The sequence below is a fragment of the Carcharodon carcharias genome, chromosome 20 (genome assembly GCF_017639515.1).
Source record: "Carcharodon carcharias isolate sCarCar2 chromosome 20, sCarCar2.pri, whole genome shotgun sequence".
In the NCBI taxonomy this organism is placed as follows: domain Eukaryota; kingdom Metazoa; phylum Chordata; class Chondrichthyes; order Lamniformes; family Lamnidae; genus Carcharodon; species Carcharodon carcharias.
In genome coordinates this window covers 98327161-98346530 of record NC_054486.1, presented here as the reverse complement: position 1 = coordinate 98346530, position 19370 = coordinate 98327161, and the positions used below count along the sequence as shown (strand labels likewise).

Here is a 19370-nt window from a genome sequence, read left to right as displayed (position 1 = left end):
TGACTCTGTCACAAACACTTGGACATCTTTACTACTTTTCACATCCTGTACAGCTCGCATCCTCAGCCCTTACACAGGTCCACTCAGCACACACAGAAGTCAGGCATCCTTTTCATCTGCCTTGGCATCCGTCTTACTCACAGCCTGCCCATTTGTCTTTATGCAGGACAAGATCATCCAAAACAAGAGGGAGAGATCCCAGCCGGAGGGGGGATTGCGAGCTCAGGGCCCTCACTATCTTTGAAGAGAATGTGGCAGAATTGACCAGTGAGGACCAGGACCGTGCCTACACCGAGGATGAGACCGGCATCTCCCAAGACAATGAGGACCCATTAACAGTTCATTGGTCACCCGATGAAACTCTGAGTGCTTTATAATGTTGGTGACTATGCAGCCACTAATTATCTCTTCTCTCTTTGACAGGCACCAGCAGCAAAAGGAAGAGGCCCACCTGCAGCCAGCCCATCAGCCCCAGTCCCCATACTACCTCAGATGAGGATCCTGAGGACCCACTAGAGCCATCACAGCATTCACCCACACCTTCTACCAGCACAGAGACACACACCTCAGTTGGGCATAGCTCTAGAGCACAGCACAGATTCGGGTCCACAGCAGGTGGAGACAGGGACATCCAAGGTCACCGGCACTTGGGGGACTGTTGGAGGCCAGGTTCCTGCACAGTCAGAATCAGATGCCGAGCCTCTGGACTCAGCCCACACAGAGTTGGAGCTGCAAAGTTAGACACAGAAATATCAGGCAGAGTTGTCAGATGCCGACACCAGATTGCAACGAATGATGGAAAAGTCTGTCCACGTTCAGTCTGATGTCGTACTGCTGACATGCCAGTGCACCGAGGTCAACACTGGTAGGATGGTGACTGCCCGGAAACCTTTGTCCAGGATAGTGCACCTGATATGCACCAGGACCTCTACTCCATCACTCTAGCCAAAGGTGGAATCCTTTAGTGGCTAAGTGAGAGGGGGGACAAAGAAACAGCCTCACTCCAGTTGACCCTTCTCCTCAATGAGTCAGGCAGGGGCCCTTGGCATACATAGGGAGGACAACCGTCAGCAGGGCACCCCAGGGCCATCCACCCAGCTGACTCAGAGTATCCAGCAGCTATCAATCCCCTCTGCCTATTGCCCCCATCATCTGCAGCTCCACAGGTCAAGGAGGGTGCATCTGCCCAATAGCAGGTGACCCAAAGCAGGCTGGGGCTCTCCAGGCCTTGGTACTCCAGAGGACACCTGCCAAAGTCATCAGATATAACAGGGTGCAGCAGGCAGCAGGCTGCCTCCACCTCTACTGTGGATGTCATGGAAGCACCAAGATGTAGTGGTAGGGTAAGAAAAATTAAGAAATAATAAGAGCACAAAGGTAACACAGATGTCCACAATCTGTTTAGAATTTGCACAAATGTAAATAGATTTTAACTCATTCCAATCCTCATGTTGCGTATCTCTTCTATCTGATGAAATTCTCTGTGGTCCATCATATGTCATGGATGCCACCCAGCTCCTGCCTCTGCTCTATGGTGTCTGGAACCATCTCATTACAGCGCCTGACCATTCTCTGCATAGTATCGACATAAGTGATGCCACTGCCTCCAAGGAAGTTGTGGTTGGCCAAGGCATATTGAGACCTGCTTCAGAGGTTCATATAATGTTGCCTCATGAGTTCAGAACCTAGAGGCTGATTTAGTCCCCTGATGCTTTTGCACTGTAGATTGCTCAACATGAATCTTACAGGATTGAGTGGTGTTACATATGGTGTCATGTATTTTTTATTGGCCTCCATGTTCTTTCCATAAGCCCTAAGTGAGCATCACAAATGGACCCAAACTCGGATCTCTTATACGCTCCTGTCTGCCTGCAGCATTATCTCATGTCCGTGTGTACATCCAAACATTAGCCCAATATTGGAACACACCTTCCAACCTTCATGATTTAGAGCTATGAGCCTCACTGACATATGATGAGCCTTGCAATTCCTGCTAGATGGTTAAAACTGTGCAACCTAGGAGTTGTTTGCAGAGGCCCCAGATGCCTGACTTGGATATGGGAGGATGCAGCACTGGGCCTGAAGGTCTGGCTACCATCTCGTCACATTAGCCCTCTGTCAGCTCTGAGATAGTCAATCGACATGGTAATGTGCAATTTACTATTGCATCGGTGTGCTTGGGTTCTATGTGTTTTTGTCAGACTTTTGAAATAAAAATGTGGAGGTCTCAAATGGAATCCGAGCAAGTCTCCAAGACATCTGATGTGTGCTCTTTATTATCAATGATTGGGTCCTTAAGGCCCAGATGAAGTGTCATTTTCTTTTGGGTCTACAAATATCATGGCTAGGCAGCACAGGACACGGAGAGACTCCAAACAAAGACATGGTCATGAGTGCTTGACAGGCATCAGGCCACGCTGCTCATGAAGGTTTCGTGGTCCACTGAAAGATGAGCTGAAGTGCAGCCTCATATCCATTACTGAGAGTTACAGATGGCTGCGTCCTGGAGAACTATCCAATGCAGGGCACTGAATATGATGATGAGGCATGGATACTTGTCTTGCCTGAACCATTGCCCGTGCGGACAAAACGCAATGGGGATTCAGAATTGACCTCACACATGAAGGCAATAACCACTGAGTGATGATTGCCCTCCTTGAGGTGTCTTGCCAGACTGCAGGCCACGGTACACTAAAGATTGCAGTGCTGCTCCTGCCTCTTCAAGGCTGCCATAGGCCATGGAATGTTGGCGAGATACTTGAAGAGGCTGCATCATCTCAACTCTGCACAAAACGCACTTGGTCCTCTCCACATCCACCCTGTCAAGACCTCTCAGGCTCCTACAAGTTTCAATCAAGTCGCCTCTTCCTCTTCTAAACTCCAGCGGACATAAGCCTAGTCTGAGCAACCTTTCCTCATAAGGCAACCAACTTGGGTTGTTTAGAAGAGTTAGAAGCGACTTGATTGAAACATATAAGATCCTGAGGGGTCTTGACAAGGTGGATGTGGAGAGGATGTTTTCTGTTGGGAAGAATCTAGAACTAGGGGTCACTGTTTAAAAATAAGGGGTCACCCATTTAAAACAGAAATGAGGTGAAATCTTTTCACTCAGGAGGGTCATGAGTCTTGGAACTCTCTTCATGAAAAGATGGTGGAAGCAGAGTCTTTGAATATTTTTAAGGCAGAGGTGAATAGATTCTTGGTAAGCAAGGGGGTGATAGGTTATCTGTGGTAGGTGGAATGCAGAGTGGTAGCAGCGCTCACTCATCGGATGGACGATGGAACAGCCAATAGGTTACTTATCAAGGATGCTCACCACAGCAGAACAGGGATACTCACAGATAGAAAAAGAAGGCCTGTCCATCATCTTTGGTATCAGGAAATTTCACTTGTGTGTACACAGCTGTTATTTTACAATCGTTTCAGACCACAAACCATTGCTAGGATTGTTTAGTGAGGACAAAGCTATACCACCCATAGCCTTAGCAAGAATAAAATGATGAGATTTAATTCTGGCAATATTAGAATACACTTTTGTACATAGGCCTGGCAATCAAATTGCAAACGCTGATGCCCTTTAGTCATTTGCCTTTACAAGAAAATTATTAGCACATCCCAGTTCCACAGGAACTTGTTTTACTGTTAAATTTCTTAGATACCTCGCTGGTATGTGCTCGACAGATCAGAGACTGGACAAGTTGGAACCCAGTCCTATCACAAGCACGAAGTCAAGTGCTACACGGTCAGTCACAGGAGCCTGTATCTGACGAAACGCAACCATACTTCAACAGAAGATATGAAATAACCAGCCAGGATGATATCTTATTGTGGGGAGCATGAGTGATAGTTCCCCGCAAAGGGATGGGGCCACTTTTAACTGAACTACACAGTATCCATCCAGGAATTTCCCAAATGAAGACCATAGCACACAGCTATCTATGATGGCCTGGCATGGATGGTGAAATAGAGAATTTAGTAAAGCACCGTGTGCAATGTCAGCAAAAGTTGCCAGTGACAGCTCTGTTACACCCATGAGTGTGGACAGGTAGACCCTGGGTGCGGTTACACATTGACGATGTTGGACCTTTCTTGGGAACAATGATTCTGCTCATTGTTGATGCCCATTCAAAATGGTTGAACATATATGAGTTAAAGTCACCAACATCGGCCACTACAATTGAGAAACTACGTCAGTTTTGTCATTCACGGACTACCAGAAGTAGTCGTTTTCTAAAACAGCCCCAAATTTACGAGTGCTGAGCTTCAATGGTTTATCAGTCTCAATGGTATAACTCATGTGAAAACTGCACCATCCCACTTTTCCTCAAATGGACTGGCCAAAAGGGTGGTTCAAACTTTTAAGGTAGGCATGAAAAAGCTAACTGGCGATTCCTTGGCAACCAAGTTAGCATGCATTTTTTTCATTACAGGACTACCCCTCATCCAACAAAAGATGTCACACCTGCAGAGTTATTGTTGAAACATCGTCTCAGGATGAGATCGAGCTTAATAAGCCGAATTTAGAGGGAAGCTAGAAAATTAGGCATGACTGCACAGTCCCAAGAGGAAATTTACTGTGTGAGAGCCGGTATACGTGAAAAATTTTGGGGAAGGAACAAAGTGGTTACCAGGTGAAATATGCATGATGACGGGATCTCTATCTTACCACGTGGAGGTGGAAGGCCAGATCATTTGTAAACATGTAGATCATTTAAGGAAAAGAGAGCTAAATCACCAAGATTTGGTTCCACCAGTGATCATGATCAGGTCTGCATTTCCTGTTGAGAGTATTCAACCCAGAAGTGACATGTCTGATGTCTGAGTTGAGGATACAGAACTGCAAGTGCCCACTGAAGCACCTGATGTTCAGGCAACTCCAGAAAAGGAAGTTCCTGACAAAGAATCTGAAGTTCTGGAGCTGCAACGTTCTACATGTACCAGGAAGCCACCTGAAGAGCTGAACTTTTAAATTCCTTACCCAGTGTAAATATTATGTTGTCTTAAAAAATCTGCATAGCTGAGTTAAAGGGGGAGGAATATAATAATTATGGTTTTATTTAGTGTGCAATGTACCTTTAAGAATTAAACTTGTTAAGTAAGATCACATGATCTGTAGTAACCAACAGACAGTAGCACAGGCTACTTCATCAGTCAGTGCAGAAATGATGTTGAAACTGAAAACACACGTATAGTTGTTGCTGAGTATATTGTAAATAAGCTTAATATTTCCATCCAAGAAGTGTCTGCGTATCAACTCTATCATTAATAGTACAACATAGCCACCCCACAACGCCCCCCGCATTCAAGCCTTTGCCCTCTAGTCCCTTCCCTTGCCTCTGTCCTCTGTTTTGTCTCACAACCCCTCAACCATTCAAGAATTTGCCCTCCAGACCCTTCCCTTTCTTCTCTCTTGTCTCACCACTCCCATTCAAGCTTTTGCTCACCAACCCCTTCCACACTGCTTCCCCCCCGCCACCACTTCCCCCCTCAGCCCCCCCGACCGCCGCCTTCCCGCCGGTCTTGCACAGTAAGCCTTGGCTCTGACCCCCACATTGAACTCCCGCTGGTCTTGCCTGCACGGCCATGACATGTAGTCGGAGCCGCCTGAGCATAGCACAATGAAAGGTAGGCGAACATGCCTCGATCGCCATGAGTGAAGTGGTGCTTGCCAGGTGTTTATATCCAGTTGTGGTTAATGCCGGTCTAACAAGCTGCCGGCTTGGCCATTTGATCTGGAGTAGGGGGCGTGATTCTGTTGAGATGATTCTTTCATTAACATTCATGACATTCAAATGCATTCAAATGTGGTTCCCAATGTGGCACGGTGGGCTACCCGACTCGCCATGAAAGTTGGGAGCGGAAAATTGCAAACTTTTTTTACACCGGCAGGAAAGTGACTTTTGGCCCTTCTCCACATTTTCCCGTCCTGCCCGCCATGATGCCCGCCGCTGTCAGGACCAGAAAATCCCATCTAGGGCCTCTGTTCCGTAATCTCTAGTCTGATTAAATGCCCCAACGTCTCCAAACTCAACTTGGGAGAGAGCATTAAATTTCACCTAATGTCTCAATCTACTCCAAGTTAAATGGATAGCTGGAAAATGGAAGCTTGGAAGGGGAGAAGTAACAAACTCACAGGAGGCATGCTTTAGTAGTCCTTGCCATACTACTGTCTGGTTTCAGAATCACTGGCATCAGTCTGAAGCCAGTTGCGCGCCTATCACTTTAACTGCTAACTTGGCAGACCAGGCAGTTGAGACAAAACTTATAGGAAAAGAATTTGGAAAGTTTACTAAATTGTGTCCCTCAAAAAAAGTTTTTTTCAAAAATCCTACCAGATTCGAAACAAAGGGATATTTCTGTCACTCACCTCGTGGCAGTGAATTTTCATTTTCTGCTAATGCTTGTCCATTTGTAGCATAACGGCTCTGAACCCATGCCTGCCCATTGCCATTAAATAGTGCATTGGAGAGTCCGTTTCCATTTGATAGGTGTTTCACAGTGCGTGATGTCCCTGGTGATTGCTGAGTATTAACATGCTGTCCATACCTACTCTGTGTGCTGTTGAAAGAAAAAAAATCACAAATCAAACTCAAACTTTATTTAAAAAATTAAGAAATATAGTATTTTGCAAATAACAAGCACTTAAGGCAGGTGAAAGTTTTATTCCGGGGAAAAATGCAGCCAAATAAATTGTATTCAGTTACAGAGGAAAAAATTTCATAAACACTTCGAAAATGCCTTTACATAAGTAAATAAAAACAGAAAATTCTGGAAAAGCTCAGCAGGTCTGGCAGCATTTGTGGAGAGAGAAACAGAGTTAATGGCCTAGACTTTCATCCTTGTGGAGAGGGTAGCAGGAGTCGGGAAAACACCTGGCTTTACCCACCCACCCCAAGAAAAAGTGCCCACAAGGATGGGATTTTCATTGGGGATAGTCAGGTGCCAGCTAGAATCGGGCCAGCCGACCTGGGAAAGCAGTCGGAGGCAGCCAAAAGGGCTGCCAGATGCCTAGGCAGGCTGTTTGAAAGGCCTACTTCAGTGCTGTGGGACTTTGTCCCAGTTAAAATAAAAACAGAAAGGCTCTCCAGCCTGCACTCTCACATCCCCTCACTCCCCACACACTCCCCATGACCTATCCATGCCACCTTATGTGACCCCACCCCCTATGGCCCTTCATGACCCCAAGCCAGGATATGCTCCCCAAACAACCCCAATGGCCCATCATACCCCCATGCCAAGGATTTCTGGGCTCTCAGCCAAGCCTCATTATGTATTATTGGCTGAGAGCCCAGACATTCAATAATCTGTTAAAACACCTGAGCCCCAGAGAAAACATTGCCTGATTGACAGATCTCACTCTTTAATCTCTGCTGCCAACTGCACAATATTTATTTACACAAAGTTGAGATTTCAACTGCTTGCAGTTTCAGCTACTGAAACTTTATAGGGTCAGGATGACTGACACTTTTATTGTCCTGTATTAAAAAAAGGTTTTTTTAAACATAGTAGAAAGTTATGAATATTTAAAGCTTTTTTTTTACACATCCTATTATCACTATAGGGTTCAATGGTTCCATACAATGTATAGTGGGTCAATGGGCATCGATGAAGAGCCAAAGATGTTATTTGGGGTACACATCTTGGCATTGGGAGCATGAGAGGCCACAGTGGTTGTTTGAGGGTTATACCTTGGCATGGGGGTCATGAGGGGCCATAGGGGTTGTTTGGGGGCATACCTTGGCTTGGGCCAAGAGGAGGACCTTTTGAAGATATCTTTTAAAAGGTTATGTCATGCAGACTATGGTTTACGACACCTCTAAGGTGTCATGAACAATAACTAATTGAAAACCTGGCCCAGCTCCAAATCAGCCCACCCCCTCAAAAGCCACTCCCAAAAATTAGAAACCCCGGGAATGGGGTTGGGAATCGGGTCCTGGCCACCATATTTTAAAGGGCTCCTGAGACTTTCCAGCTCTGTGAAAATCCAGTCCAAAGTTTCAGATCTGTAACCACACCCAGACATGAAATATTAACTCTGTTTCTCCCTCCACAGATGCTGCCTGACCTGCTGAGCATTTTCAGTATTTTCTGTTTTTCTTTCAGATTTCCAGTGTTCACAGTATTTTATCTTTGCTCTACCTAAGAAAAAAATGTTTGCTCCAGGTGAACATTTGACTACCTAGTTTTTATATTAATAAATTACTGAAATATTATATTTGCGTAACACTGCGATCTGCTGTAAATTTCAGTACTCCATCTAAACGTAGAGAGAATGGAGCTAAATTTAATAGTTGCAGTGGTGACCCTGTCCACCAGCCAGCAAGTTGGGGACAATCCCATCACAGCTATATTCAGGAGTTCCGACGCATTTGCCCATCAAGTTTTTAACTGGCGTCAGGGTTTCAGTACTTTTATGGACTAAGATCCCACTTCCAAGAGCTGCTGATCAATCGGAGCACAACTGCTGGTACTGCAGTCAGTCACAACCAACAAAGATGGAGAAGGTCCTGGGGTGGAGTTGAGTCTGTGAGACTCGCTGGGGCCAGTCAGGCAGGCCCCGGGGAGGTGGAGGCAGAATGCGAGGTAGATAAAGTCAAGAACTATTAGGTTATTTAACTATTTATTCACCTAAGTTGCAATGTAATTGTGTTGTAGGTACCACCTTTACACTAATTTCTCACAATCGCACCATATTTTCAGACATTAAAAATGTTTGCAAGAAAAAAACATCAGGCATTGTCAATATCATAAATGCAGACTACAATGAGCAGTTCCATCCATGGTGCTGCTGTGCATAATTTCATGGGGTAGAATTTTTCGCTCAACGGGCGGACACACGCCTGACCTGCTCAAGCATAAAAAAATGTGATGACGTTGGACGAGCATCCCAACGTCATCACGCACTCGCGCAATATTTCGGTCGGTGGGCGCAGCTAAACTCGGAAGTAACGGCGCAATTAACATAGATTTTTCATTGCACATCTGAAGTTATGATTGGCAGGCTGGTGAATCATCCAGGCAGCTTTTGCATTTTTGATGATACTCATCCACAGGCCAGGTGAGGATTCTGTGGACAGCACTTTAATTGCCTCCATTTTCAGGTGACAGATTATGACACTTGGACACTTTTTCCGGTTTCTGTGACCTTTGTTTTAGGTTGAGAGATAAATAGAAAATGCTGGAAAAACTCAGCAGGTCTATTTTAGGTTGTTCAGGTCTTCAGCTCCCTGAGGCAGCTCTCTGCCTTCAGGGAGCTTTCTGTGAGCACTTGCCTGCACCCGCGTGGCCTTCAGCCCACCTTCTGTCCCCACCCCGGCAGCGCTGAGCATTTCAGCACATGCTTCACGCTGACTGGCTGTTAATTGGCCAGCCAGCATGAATTCGCGGTCGGGCGCCGATCGCGGTTGGCGGTCCGTTCACCGGCCGAGCCCGGACCCACCGATCACACCCACCCTACGACCTAAAAAACATGCCCATGATGCTAGTACAAAATTCAAAATAATTTCATTTATATTATTTACATCAATAGGTTTTCACAAGGAAAGAAAGAAAGAAATCTTCCCATGAATCTTCCCATTTCTGTATTTGAAGTGTGTAGAAAAATTGCCTAACTGTATTCTGGCCCTACTTCCTTCATCTGGTGAATTTAAGAAACTCTTGTCTGAGCCACCTGCAAGTGTTCTGATCACTAAAAATGAGAATCTCTCTTTAAAATGTCTACAACCACAACTGGAAATGAGACTGCAAAAGTAGTGAAAAGTACCTGTCATTTGGGTTTCCTCTAACAAATATATGGAAAAGAAGTACCTATTAGCCATGATCTAACTAAATAGCAGAAAAGGATCAGGAGGCTGACTGGTCTACTCCTGTTCCTATGGTCCTATTTAGCAACAGAAAAAAATCATATTAGAAAAATGCTGCTGGCTCTGTGCAGCTTACTAAACAGGAAAGAACAGGATCATACATTTTAGTCTGAGGGAAAACCAAAAGGTACATAAGAACTGTCCATGATCCACATAAAACTTATCCACGTCCAGCATTTAGTTTCAAGTATATCTGATTCTAGTAGAATTAAGTAGTATGTCATAAATGATCAGTTGTCCTTTTTTACCAACAGGCAGCTTGATATTCATTCTTGATCGTGCACAACTTAGAATTAGCAGAAAGCAAAGCATGATTTTCTTTAAAAAATTCAAAAAATAAAGTTCAGGATTAAGATCATCAGGTTTTAAGTTACAGCCCAGAAGGAACACGATCGAAGCAGATTTGTTGCTGACATACAGCAGGTTGTGGATAGGGAAGGTAAATGTAGTGGCTAATAACATTCAAGCTCTAGATCAGTGTATCTGGGGAGCACACCAAAGATGCGCTGGGGAACCAACCCCGACACACCCCCAGAGGTTCTCAGGTAAGGATTGCGCGGCAATCACCTAGAAGTTCAGACTTCCAACGGGCAACTGCCCTGCGCTGAGAAGAATCCGAAAATGCAATTTAAATTATGAACTTCAGATGGTTCCAACTGTCTTACAGCAATAGTTACCCAGAAAAAGTTAGAAGAATTAAAACCACTTCTAGCTTCTGGGTATCTGTTGTACTGACCTCCCCCGATAACACCTGCCCCCACCCCCCAACAGTACTGACTCTGACCACCCTAGCCCCTCACCCCACAACCCCAACTGCACACCCACACTCGTCGGACTGCCCGACCCAGCTCCCTTCCCCCGACTGCAATCCCCAACTGCACACCTCCCGGGCATCCTGATTCCCTCCTTGGACTGGCCAAGCACTCCTGGCCTGCACACCCCCAGACCACCCGAACCCCCCACCTTGGTTGGGGACCCTGCCACCTGCACACCCCCATCCCGAGGAGCCCGTGGGCAGTCTTCATTCCCTGCCGACAACTGAGGCCTTTAAGGACCCCATCCCACTGCTGCTGGTTTAATCCAGCAGCAACCGGGGCCTCGCATGCAGGGAGCACGACAATCAAACTATGTGGGTTGCTTCCACCACCCAGCTTACAGGGGTTCCCTCATCTAAGGCACTCAGTGCCTGATCAAGAGACCTAGCATTGGGAAGATGGGGGACCCACTGAGACTCAGCCCCCTGCTCTTGCTGATCACCCCTTTTCTCACCCCGCTCCCACCACTCCTACCTCTCTCCCCCATCACTCACAAATGGCCTAGGATCCAGTGACAACCCTAAGCATCAGATGGGTGCAGTACTGGGAACAGCAACTACTTTCACTGTGTTGCTTCTGTTCAATAGAGCCACTGGCCTCTGATTGGTCAGCAGCTCATGGCAGGCAGTACCTCTGCCCTCGGGTCCTTAATCCTGTGGGAAGCCCACCACTGTAAAGTTGTGCTAGAGTGGCACTTAATTCAGTGGGTCTTACGTAAAAGAGGTGACAGAGGGGTCCGAGACCCCAGTTGCCTCCATTTAATACTGCCCTTGGTATTCAATGTTCAGATACAAAATTAGATAGTTTTCAGTCTGCTTCTAGCAGTAAAGATAGCTACAACATGACCAGTGGTAAGTTGAGCACTTAAAAAGTTCAGCCCACCTTATGCAAAAAAAACAAGTTAGTTTTACCTTTGCAAACCTGTCTTTCCACAGTTTCAGGGAAACGGTTATTTGTAACTGGAACAAAAACAAAAATACCTGGAAAAACTCAGCATGTCTGAGAGCATCTGGGGAGAGGGATACAGTTGACGTTTCAAGTCCATATGACCATTCATCAGAACTAAGACATATAGAAATGAGATGAAATATAAGCTGGTAGAGGGGCTGGGACAGGAGAGCTCAACAGGGAGCCAGTGATAGGGGGAGACCAAGAAGAGACTGCCAAAGATGTCACAGACAAAAGGACAAAGGGGTGTTGCCGGTGGTGATATTATCTAAAGGATGTGCTAATGGGGACATTAAGGGAAGCAAGCAGGACAAGCTAGTGGCAGATGGCGCTCGTGTGGGTGGGGTGGCGGGAAGGGATCGAAATGGGCTAAAAAGTGGAGATGAAACAATAGATCGAAATAAATTTAAAAATAGGAGGGAAAAGAACAAAATATAGTTGTAAAATAATTACAAATTATTGGAAAAGGGGGATCGGAAAGGGCATGGGGATGGAGGAGAGAGTTCATGATCTGAAATTGTTAAACTTAATATTAAGTCCGGAAGACCGTAAAGTGCCTAGTTGGAAGATGAGGTTCCTCCAGTTTGCGTGAGCTTCACTAGAACATTGCAGCAGGCCAAGGACGGACATGTGGGCATGAGACCAGGTTGGTGTGTTGAAATGCCAAGCGACAGGGAGGTCTGGGTCATGCTTGCGGACAGACCGAAGGTGTTCCGCAAAGCGGTCACCCAGTCTGTGTTTGGTCTCTCCAATGTAGAGGAGACCGCATTGGGAGGAGCAAATGCAGTAGACTAAATTGAGGGAAGTGCAAGTGAAGTGCTGCTTCACTTGAAAGGTGCTGTGGGAGGGGGTTGAGGTGTAGGGGATGATGGAGGAATGGACCAGGGTGTCCCGGAGGGAACAATCCCTGCGGAAAGCCGCCGAGGAGGGGGGCAGGGTGAAGGTACCAAACACATCTTCCCTTCACTCCCCCCCGGCAGCTTTCCTCAGGGATCGTTCCCTCCAGGACACCCTGGTCCATTCCTCCATCACCCCCTACACCTCAACCCCCTCCCACGGCACATTCCCATGCAACCGCAGAAGGTATAACACCTGACTCTTTACTTCCCCCCTTCTCACCGCCCAAGGGCCCAAACACTCCTTTCAAGTGAAGCAGCACTTCACTTGCACTTCCCTCAATTTAGTCTACTGCATTCGCTGCTCCCAATGCGGTCTCCTCTACACTGGAGAGACCAAACACAGACTGGGTGACCGCTTTGCGGAACACCTGCGGTCTGTCCGCAAGCATGACCCAGGCCTCCCTGTTGCTTACCATTTCAACACTCCACCCTGCTCTCATGCCCACATGTCTGTCCTTGGCCTGCTGCAATGTTCCATTGAAGCTCAATGCAAACTGGGGGAACAGCTCCTCATCTTTCGACTAGGCACTTTACAGTCTTCCAGATTTAATATTGAGTTCAACAATTTCAGATCATGAACTCTCTCCTCCATCCCCACCCCCTTTCCAATCCCCCTTTTTCCAATAATTTATAATTTTTTTACAACTATATTTTTTTCTTTTCCCTCCTATTTTTAAATTCATTTCGATCTATTGTTTCATCTCCATCTTTTAGCCCATTTTGATCCCTTCCCCCCCACCTCGCTCACACTAGGGCCTTCTGCCACTAGCTTGCTTCCCTTAATGTCCCCATTAGCACATCCTTTAGATAATATCACCACCGTCAACACCCTTTTGTCCCTTTGTCTATGACATCTTTGGCAGTCTCTTCTTGGCCTCCACCTATCGATGGCCCCCTATCGAGCTCTCCTGTCCCACCCACTTCTACCAGCTTATATTTCATCTCATTTCTACATGTCTTAATTCTGATGAAGGGTCATACGGACTCGAAACGTCAACTGTATCCCTCTCCGCAGATGCTGTCAGGCCTGCCGAGTTTTTCCAGATATTTTTGTTTTTGTTCTAGATTTCCAGCATCCGCAGTATTTTGCTTTTATCTTAGTTATTTGTAATTGCAATTGTGAGTGCATTTGGTTGCTGTGGAAACAATAGGCTGGATTTTACAGGACACTGTGGTCTCCCAAGCTAAAATGCTGTGGGGGGGGGGTGCGCGGAGGGGCATTCGGGCAGGCAAAGAAGAGCTGCACTGTAGTCATTTAACAATAGACTGGAGGCAGGATTTCTGCCCGTAAGGTATAGGAAGTCCTGCCTCGGAGAGCTGACTGCCAGACAGAAGATGGTAGCTCTCTAGTACCAACAGCACCACCAGGTGGTGGACACTGCTGGTACTGTGGACTTGAGGAGGCGTTCAGTGCTGAATCGTGACTTTGTAAGTGTTTGGTGGTCTTGCTAGGTGCCGAGCAGGCAGGCCCTGGCAAGGGGGCTGGGCCAGGTTTTGAAAGGCCATGAGGGAAAGGGAACCTGAAGAGAGATAACACCTTGGTTGAGCCCTCCAATAGGCATAGGGCACCCATTAAGGAGAAACCCCTCCCCACCTGCCACTAGGTTGCACAGGGAAATCTGCTGGGCTGGAAACTTGGTGTGGGCCTCTCCCATGGCTGGTTAAATCCCAGCGATGCAGAATACCTTTCAGTGGGCAGTACTCTAATTGTTCAATTAAAGACCTCAAATGGCCCACTGGCACGTGAGTCACCCGGCACCACCCCTGCCACTGGTAAAACTGCCATGGGGGCAGAAGTGGGCAGGTTGCCTTAGGATTTTAATACCACACCTTCAAATCCACCAGCAGGGCAATGTTTAATTCCAGCCCTATTTTGCAAACAAACAACCAGTATTGAAGAGCTATATCAAGAAACAATTTGCTAATATAAAGGCAGCAGTCATTTCTCATTACTTAAAGTTTTAAAATTAATAACCCGAATAAGCATAGGAGCAGATGTTTTGAATGAGGATCACCTGATCTGATATTCTGAAGTTATTTTCTCCATAATGAATAGACAGTGCTGCCCAAAGTGACACAAGAGAAGCCTACACAAGATGGGCCGAATTTCATGTGCCCCCGGCGGGCGTTTTTCTCGCAGCAGAATACAAATGAATATTCAAGGGTCAATTAGGCTTGCTTTAAGCCAATTGACCTTGATAATATGCTGCCCATGCCAAAAAACTTTTGGCATGGGCAACCAGGTGGGAACAGGAAACCCGTTTTTTTAAATCAATTTAGTGGGTGGGAAGCAAAGGGGGTTACTGTTTGGGAGCTGCCCTCTCCCGATTGCAGGGTGGCAATCAATATCCTACCAATTCACTTCCTTAAACCCACCACCTCCACCCCTCTTCTCTAACCTACACTAACCTTCCCAGCCCAAGCCACCAGACTTACCTGCTCCATGAATCCATGGGCTTTGATCTTCCTCTTCTCCTGTGGTCCCAAAAGCTGGCACTGATGCCTCCCTGGTGCTGATGGAATGGCTGGCAGCTCCAGCAGGTAGGACTTCCTCCCCGATGAGGGGCTAAGTCCCACTCGGCCCTCGTTAGTCCACCCTGCAGTGCTTTATGGCTGTGAGGCGGGTCAGCATGGAGTATGTCTGCCACGCCCCCCCCCCCAAATATTATTCAGCCTGATATGTTTAAGCAGCTGTTTTAAAGCATAAAAATGAGCCAATGGAAGGCACCAATAAAAATATAACAGAGTACTTCAAACAACTATTTATGGAGTTATTCCTTGGAGGCAATACATGTTTGGCAAATGAAAAGATGTGCAAAACTGGTGCATTGACCTTCTTCACTCTGGAAATAGGAATGCTAAGATTTTGGGCAGGTTTCAACTACCAATATCATCAGTTTATCCTAAAAAATAAACTGGACACTCATTACAAAGGGTCACAGTAATTGACTGACAACATAAAAATGAAACTTTTTTTGTCTAAAGCTCCTGTATCTATTAATCCAGAAGTTGATCCATAATGAAATGTATCAATTGTTTGAATATGGCAGCAGTTATTTTTTCCATTTTTCTCTTTAAATAAATCTTCTCATTAACAAGTAACACTGTACTTGTGTATACAAACCTGTTACAGTACATTCAAGTTGAGATTTCAACAATTTATCTGTCCATCCTGGTCAATTATGTGGAACAGGATTTCACTGTACATTAACTCTGTCAGTCAGTGTTTTCAAAGGTCAGTCTGTACTGTTTCTCAAAGAAATCTCAAGGGCTCTTCAGTCAAAACAATTTTTTCTCAAAATCAATCTGACCTAGTCTTTGAAAACCAAATATTTTGCCAGATGTTCACCTTTAAACATTTATTTCAGGAAACAGTAAATTATTATTATCTGGAATAAGGAAGTGCCGGAACTTTTACAGCTTAATTTTGAAGGTTTGTGCTATCACAATGCAGTTTCTAATACCATTAGAATAACTGCAAAAAAGGTATTTTAACAACAAAAGTTTACAACCATGGGATCCATAACCATGATTAAGAAAATGTCATAAGATTTTACATGCCCTCCCCAGGCATGTTGATGGCAGGAGAGCACGTAAAATAGGGTGAGTGCCAACCCCACCATCATTTCCCATCCAACCCCAAGCTCACCCCATAACGCAGCAGGTTATGGATTCTCTGTTGTTGGAGATGGTCATTGCCTGGCACTTGTGTGACATGAATGTTACTTGCCACTTGTCAGCCCAAGCCTGGATATTGTCCAGGTCTTGCTGCATTTGGACATGGACAGCTTCAGTAACTGAGGAGTCGCGAGTGGTGCTGAACATTATGCAATCATCAGCGAACATCCCCATTTGTGACCTTATGATGGAGGGAAGGTCATTGATGAAGCAGCTGAAGATGGTTAGGCCACGGACACTATCCTGAGGAACACCTGCGGTGATGTCCTGTAGCTGAGGTGACTGACCTCTGACAACCACAACCAAGAGATTGGCGCTGAAATCAACAGCCCATCCACCATTTTAAATAAATAATCAAGGGTCAATTGAGCTTGTTGACAAGTCAATTGACCCCAATAATATGCTTCCCACGCCATAACGGTAAGGTGAGAGTGACTGCCCTTGACATCAAGGCAGCATTTGACTGAGTGTGGCATCAAGGAGCCCTAGCAAAACTGGAGTCAATGGGAATCTGGGGGAAAACTCTCCGCTGGTTGGAGTCACACCTAGCACAAAGGAAGATGGTTGTGGTTGTTGTAGGTCAGTCATCTCAGCTCCAGGACATCATCACAGGAGTTCCACAGGGTAGTGTCCTCAGCCCATCCATCTTCAGCTGCTTCATCAATGACCTTCCTTCCATCATAAGGTCACAAGTGGGGATGCTCACTGATGACTGCACGATGTTCAGCACTACTCGTGACTCCTTAAAAACTGAAGCAATCCATGTCCAAATGCAGCAAGACCTGGACAATATCCAGGCTTGGGCTGACAAGTGACAAGAAACATTCACATCACACAAGTGCCAGGCAATGATTATCTCCAACAAGAGAGAATCCAATGATTGCCACTTGGTGTTCAATGGCATTACCATCACTGAATACCCCACTATCAACATCCTGCGGGTTACCATTGCCCAGAAACTGAACTGGAATAGCCATATCAATACTGTGGCTACAAGAACAGGTCAGAGGCTAGGAATCGTGCGACGTGTAACCCACCTCCTGATTCGGGAAAGCCTGAGCACCATCTACAAGGCACAATTCAGGAGTGTGATGGTATACTCCCCACTTGCTTGGATGAGTGCAGCCCCCACAACATTCAAGAAGCTTGACACTGTCCAGGATAAAGCAGCCTGCATCATTAGCACCACAGCCACAAACATTCATTCCCTCCACTGCCAACGCACAGTAGCAGCAGTGCGTACCATCTATAAGATGCACTGCAGGGATTCACCAAGGCTCCTGAGACAGCACATTCCTAACCCAAGGCCACTACCATCTAGAAGCACAAGGGCCGAAATTGATGGAAATACCACCACCTGGAAGTTCCCCTCCAAGTCACTCACCATCCTAACTTGGAAATATATTGCTGTTCCTTCACTGTTGCTGGATCAAAATCCTGGAACTGCCTTCCTAACAGCACTGTGAATGTACCTACACCACATGGACTGCAGTGGTTAAGAAAGAAGCTCACCACCACCTTCTCAAGGGCAAAGAGGGATGGGCAATAAATGCCGGCCCAGCCAGCGAAGTCCACATCCCATGAATGAATGAAAAAAAATGCAGTTGGCGTGGGCAGTCGGGCGTGACTCGGCAGGCCGTTTTTAAAAAACTTTTTAAAAAAACTTATGGGGTGCTCTTTGAACATCGAGGGGAACAATCCTTTTTACTCCAGGCCAATAAAAGTATCAATCATCCAGAACAAAAATAAAAATACCTGGAAAAACTCAGCAGGTCTGGCAGCATCTGCGGAGAGGAGCACAGTTAACATTTCGAGTCTGTATGACTCTTCAACAGAACTAAGTAAAAATAGAAGAGAGGTGAAATATAAGCTGGTTTTATGCCGGGGGGCTGGTGGGGGGACAAGTAGAGCTGGGTAGAGGGCCAGTGATAGGTGGAGATTGCCAAAAGATGTCATAGACAAAAGGACAAAGAGGCCTTGAAGGTGGTTATATTGTCTAAGGAATGTGCTAATTAAGGGTAGAAAGCAGGACAAGTAAGGTACAGATAGCCCTAGTGGGGGTGGGGTGGGGTGAAGGAATCGAAAAAGGCTAAAAGGTAGAGATAAAACAATGAATGCAAATACATTTAAAAATAATGGAAATAGATGGGAAAAGAAAAATCGATATAAATTATTGGGGAAAAGAAAAGGGGGGGGATCGGAAAGGGGGTGGACATGGAGGAGAGAGTTCATGATCTGAAATTGTTGAATTCAATATTGAGTTCAGAAGGCTATAAAGTGCCTAGTCGGAAGATGAGGTGCTGTTCCTCCAGTGTACGTTGAGCTTCACTGGAACACAATGCAGCAGGCCAAGGATGGACATGTGAGCATGAGAGCAGGGTGGAGTGTTGAATTGGCAAGCGACAGGGAGGTCTGGGTAATTCTTGCGGACAGACCGAAGGTGGTCCGCAAAGCGGTCACCCAGTCTGCGTTTGGTCTCTCCACTGTAGAGGAAACCGCACTGGGAGCAGCGAATGCAGTAAACTAAATTGAGGGAAGTGCAAGTGAAATGCTGCTTCACTTGAAAGGAGTGTTTGGGCCCTTGGATGGTGAGGAGAGGGGATGTAAAGGGGCAGGTGTTGCACCTTCTGCGGTTGCTTGGGAAGGTGCCGTGGGTGGGGGTTGAGGTGTAGGGAGTGATGGAGGAGTGGACCAGGGTGTCCCAGAGGGAACGATCCCTGCGGAAATCCAACAGGGAGGGTGAAGAGAAGATGTGTTTGGTGGTGGCATCATGCTGGAGTTGGCGGAAATGGCGGATGATCCTCTGAATGCGGTGGCTGGTGGGGTGATAAGTGAGGACAAGGGGGACTCTATCATGTTTCTGGGAGGGAGAGGAAGGTGAGAGGGTGGATGCGCGGGAGATGGGCCGGACACGGTTGAGGGCCCTGTCAACAACCGTGGGTGGAAAACCTCGGTTAAGGAAGAAGGAAGACATGTCAGAGGAACTGTTTTTGTAAGTGACATCATCAGAACAGATGCGACGGAGGCGAAGGAACTGAGAGAATGGGATGGAGTCCTTACAGGAAGTGGGGTGTGAGGAGCTGTAGTCAAGGTAGCTGTGGGAGTCGGTAGGCTTGTAATGGATATTGGTGGACAGTCTATCACCAGAAATTGAGACAGAGAGGTCA

General features: G+C 46.3%; 1 protein-coding gene across 1 annotated transcript in view; it reads right to left on the bottom strand.

Moving 5' to 3' along the window:
- LOC121292264 (latent-transforming growth factor beta-binding protein 2-like) overlaps positions 1 to 19370 on the bottom strand; it is a 658547-nt gene that overhangs the window by 493677 nt on the left and 145500 nt on the right. Inside the window, exon 4 of the mRNA XM_041214068.1 lies at positions 6368 to 6558. Coding sequence (XP_041070002.1) covers positions 6368 to 6558 — 191 coding nt within the window. The remainder of the gene's footprint in view (positions 1 to 6367; positions 6559 to 19370) is intronic.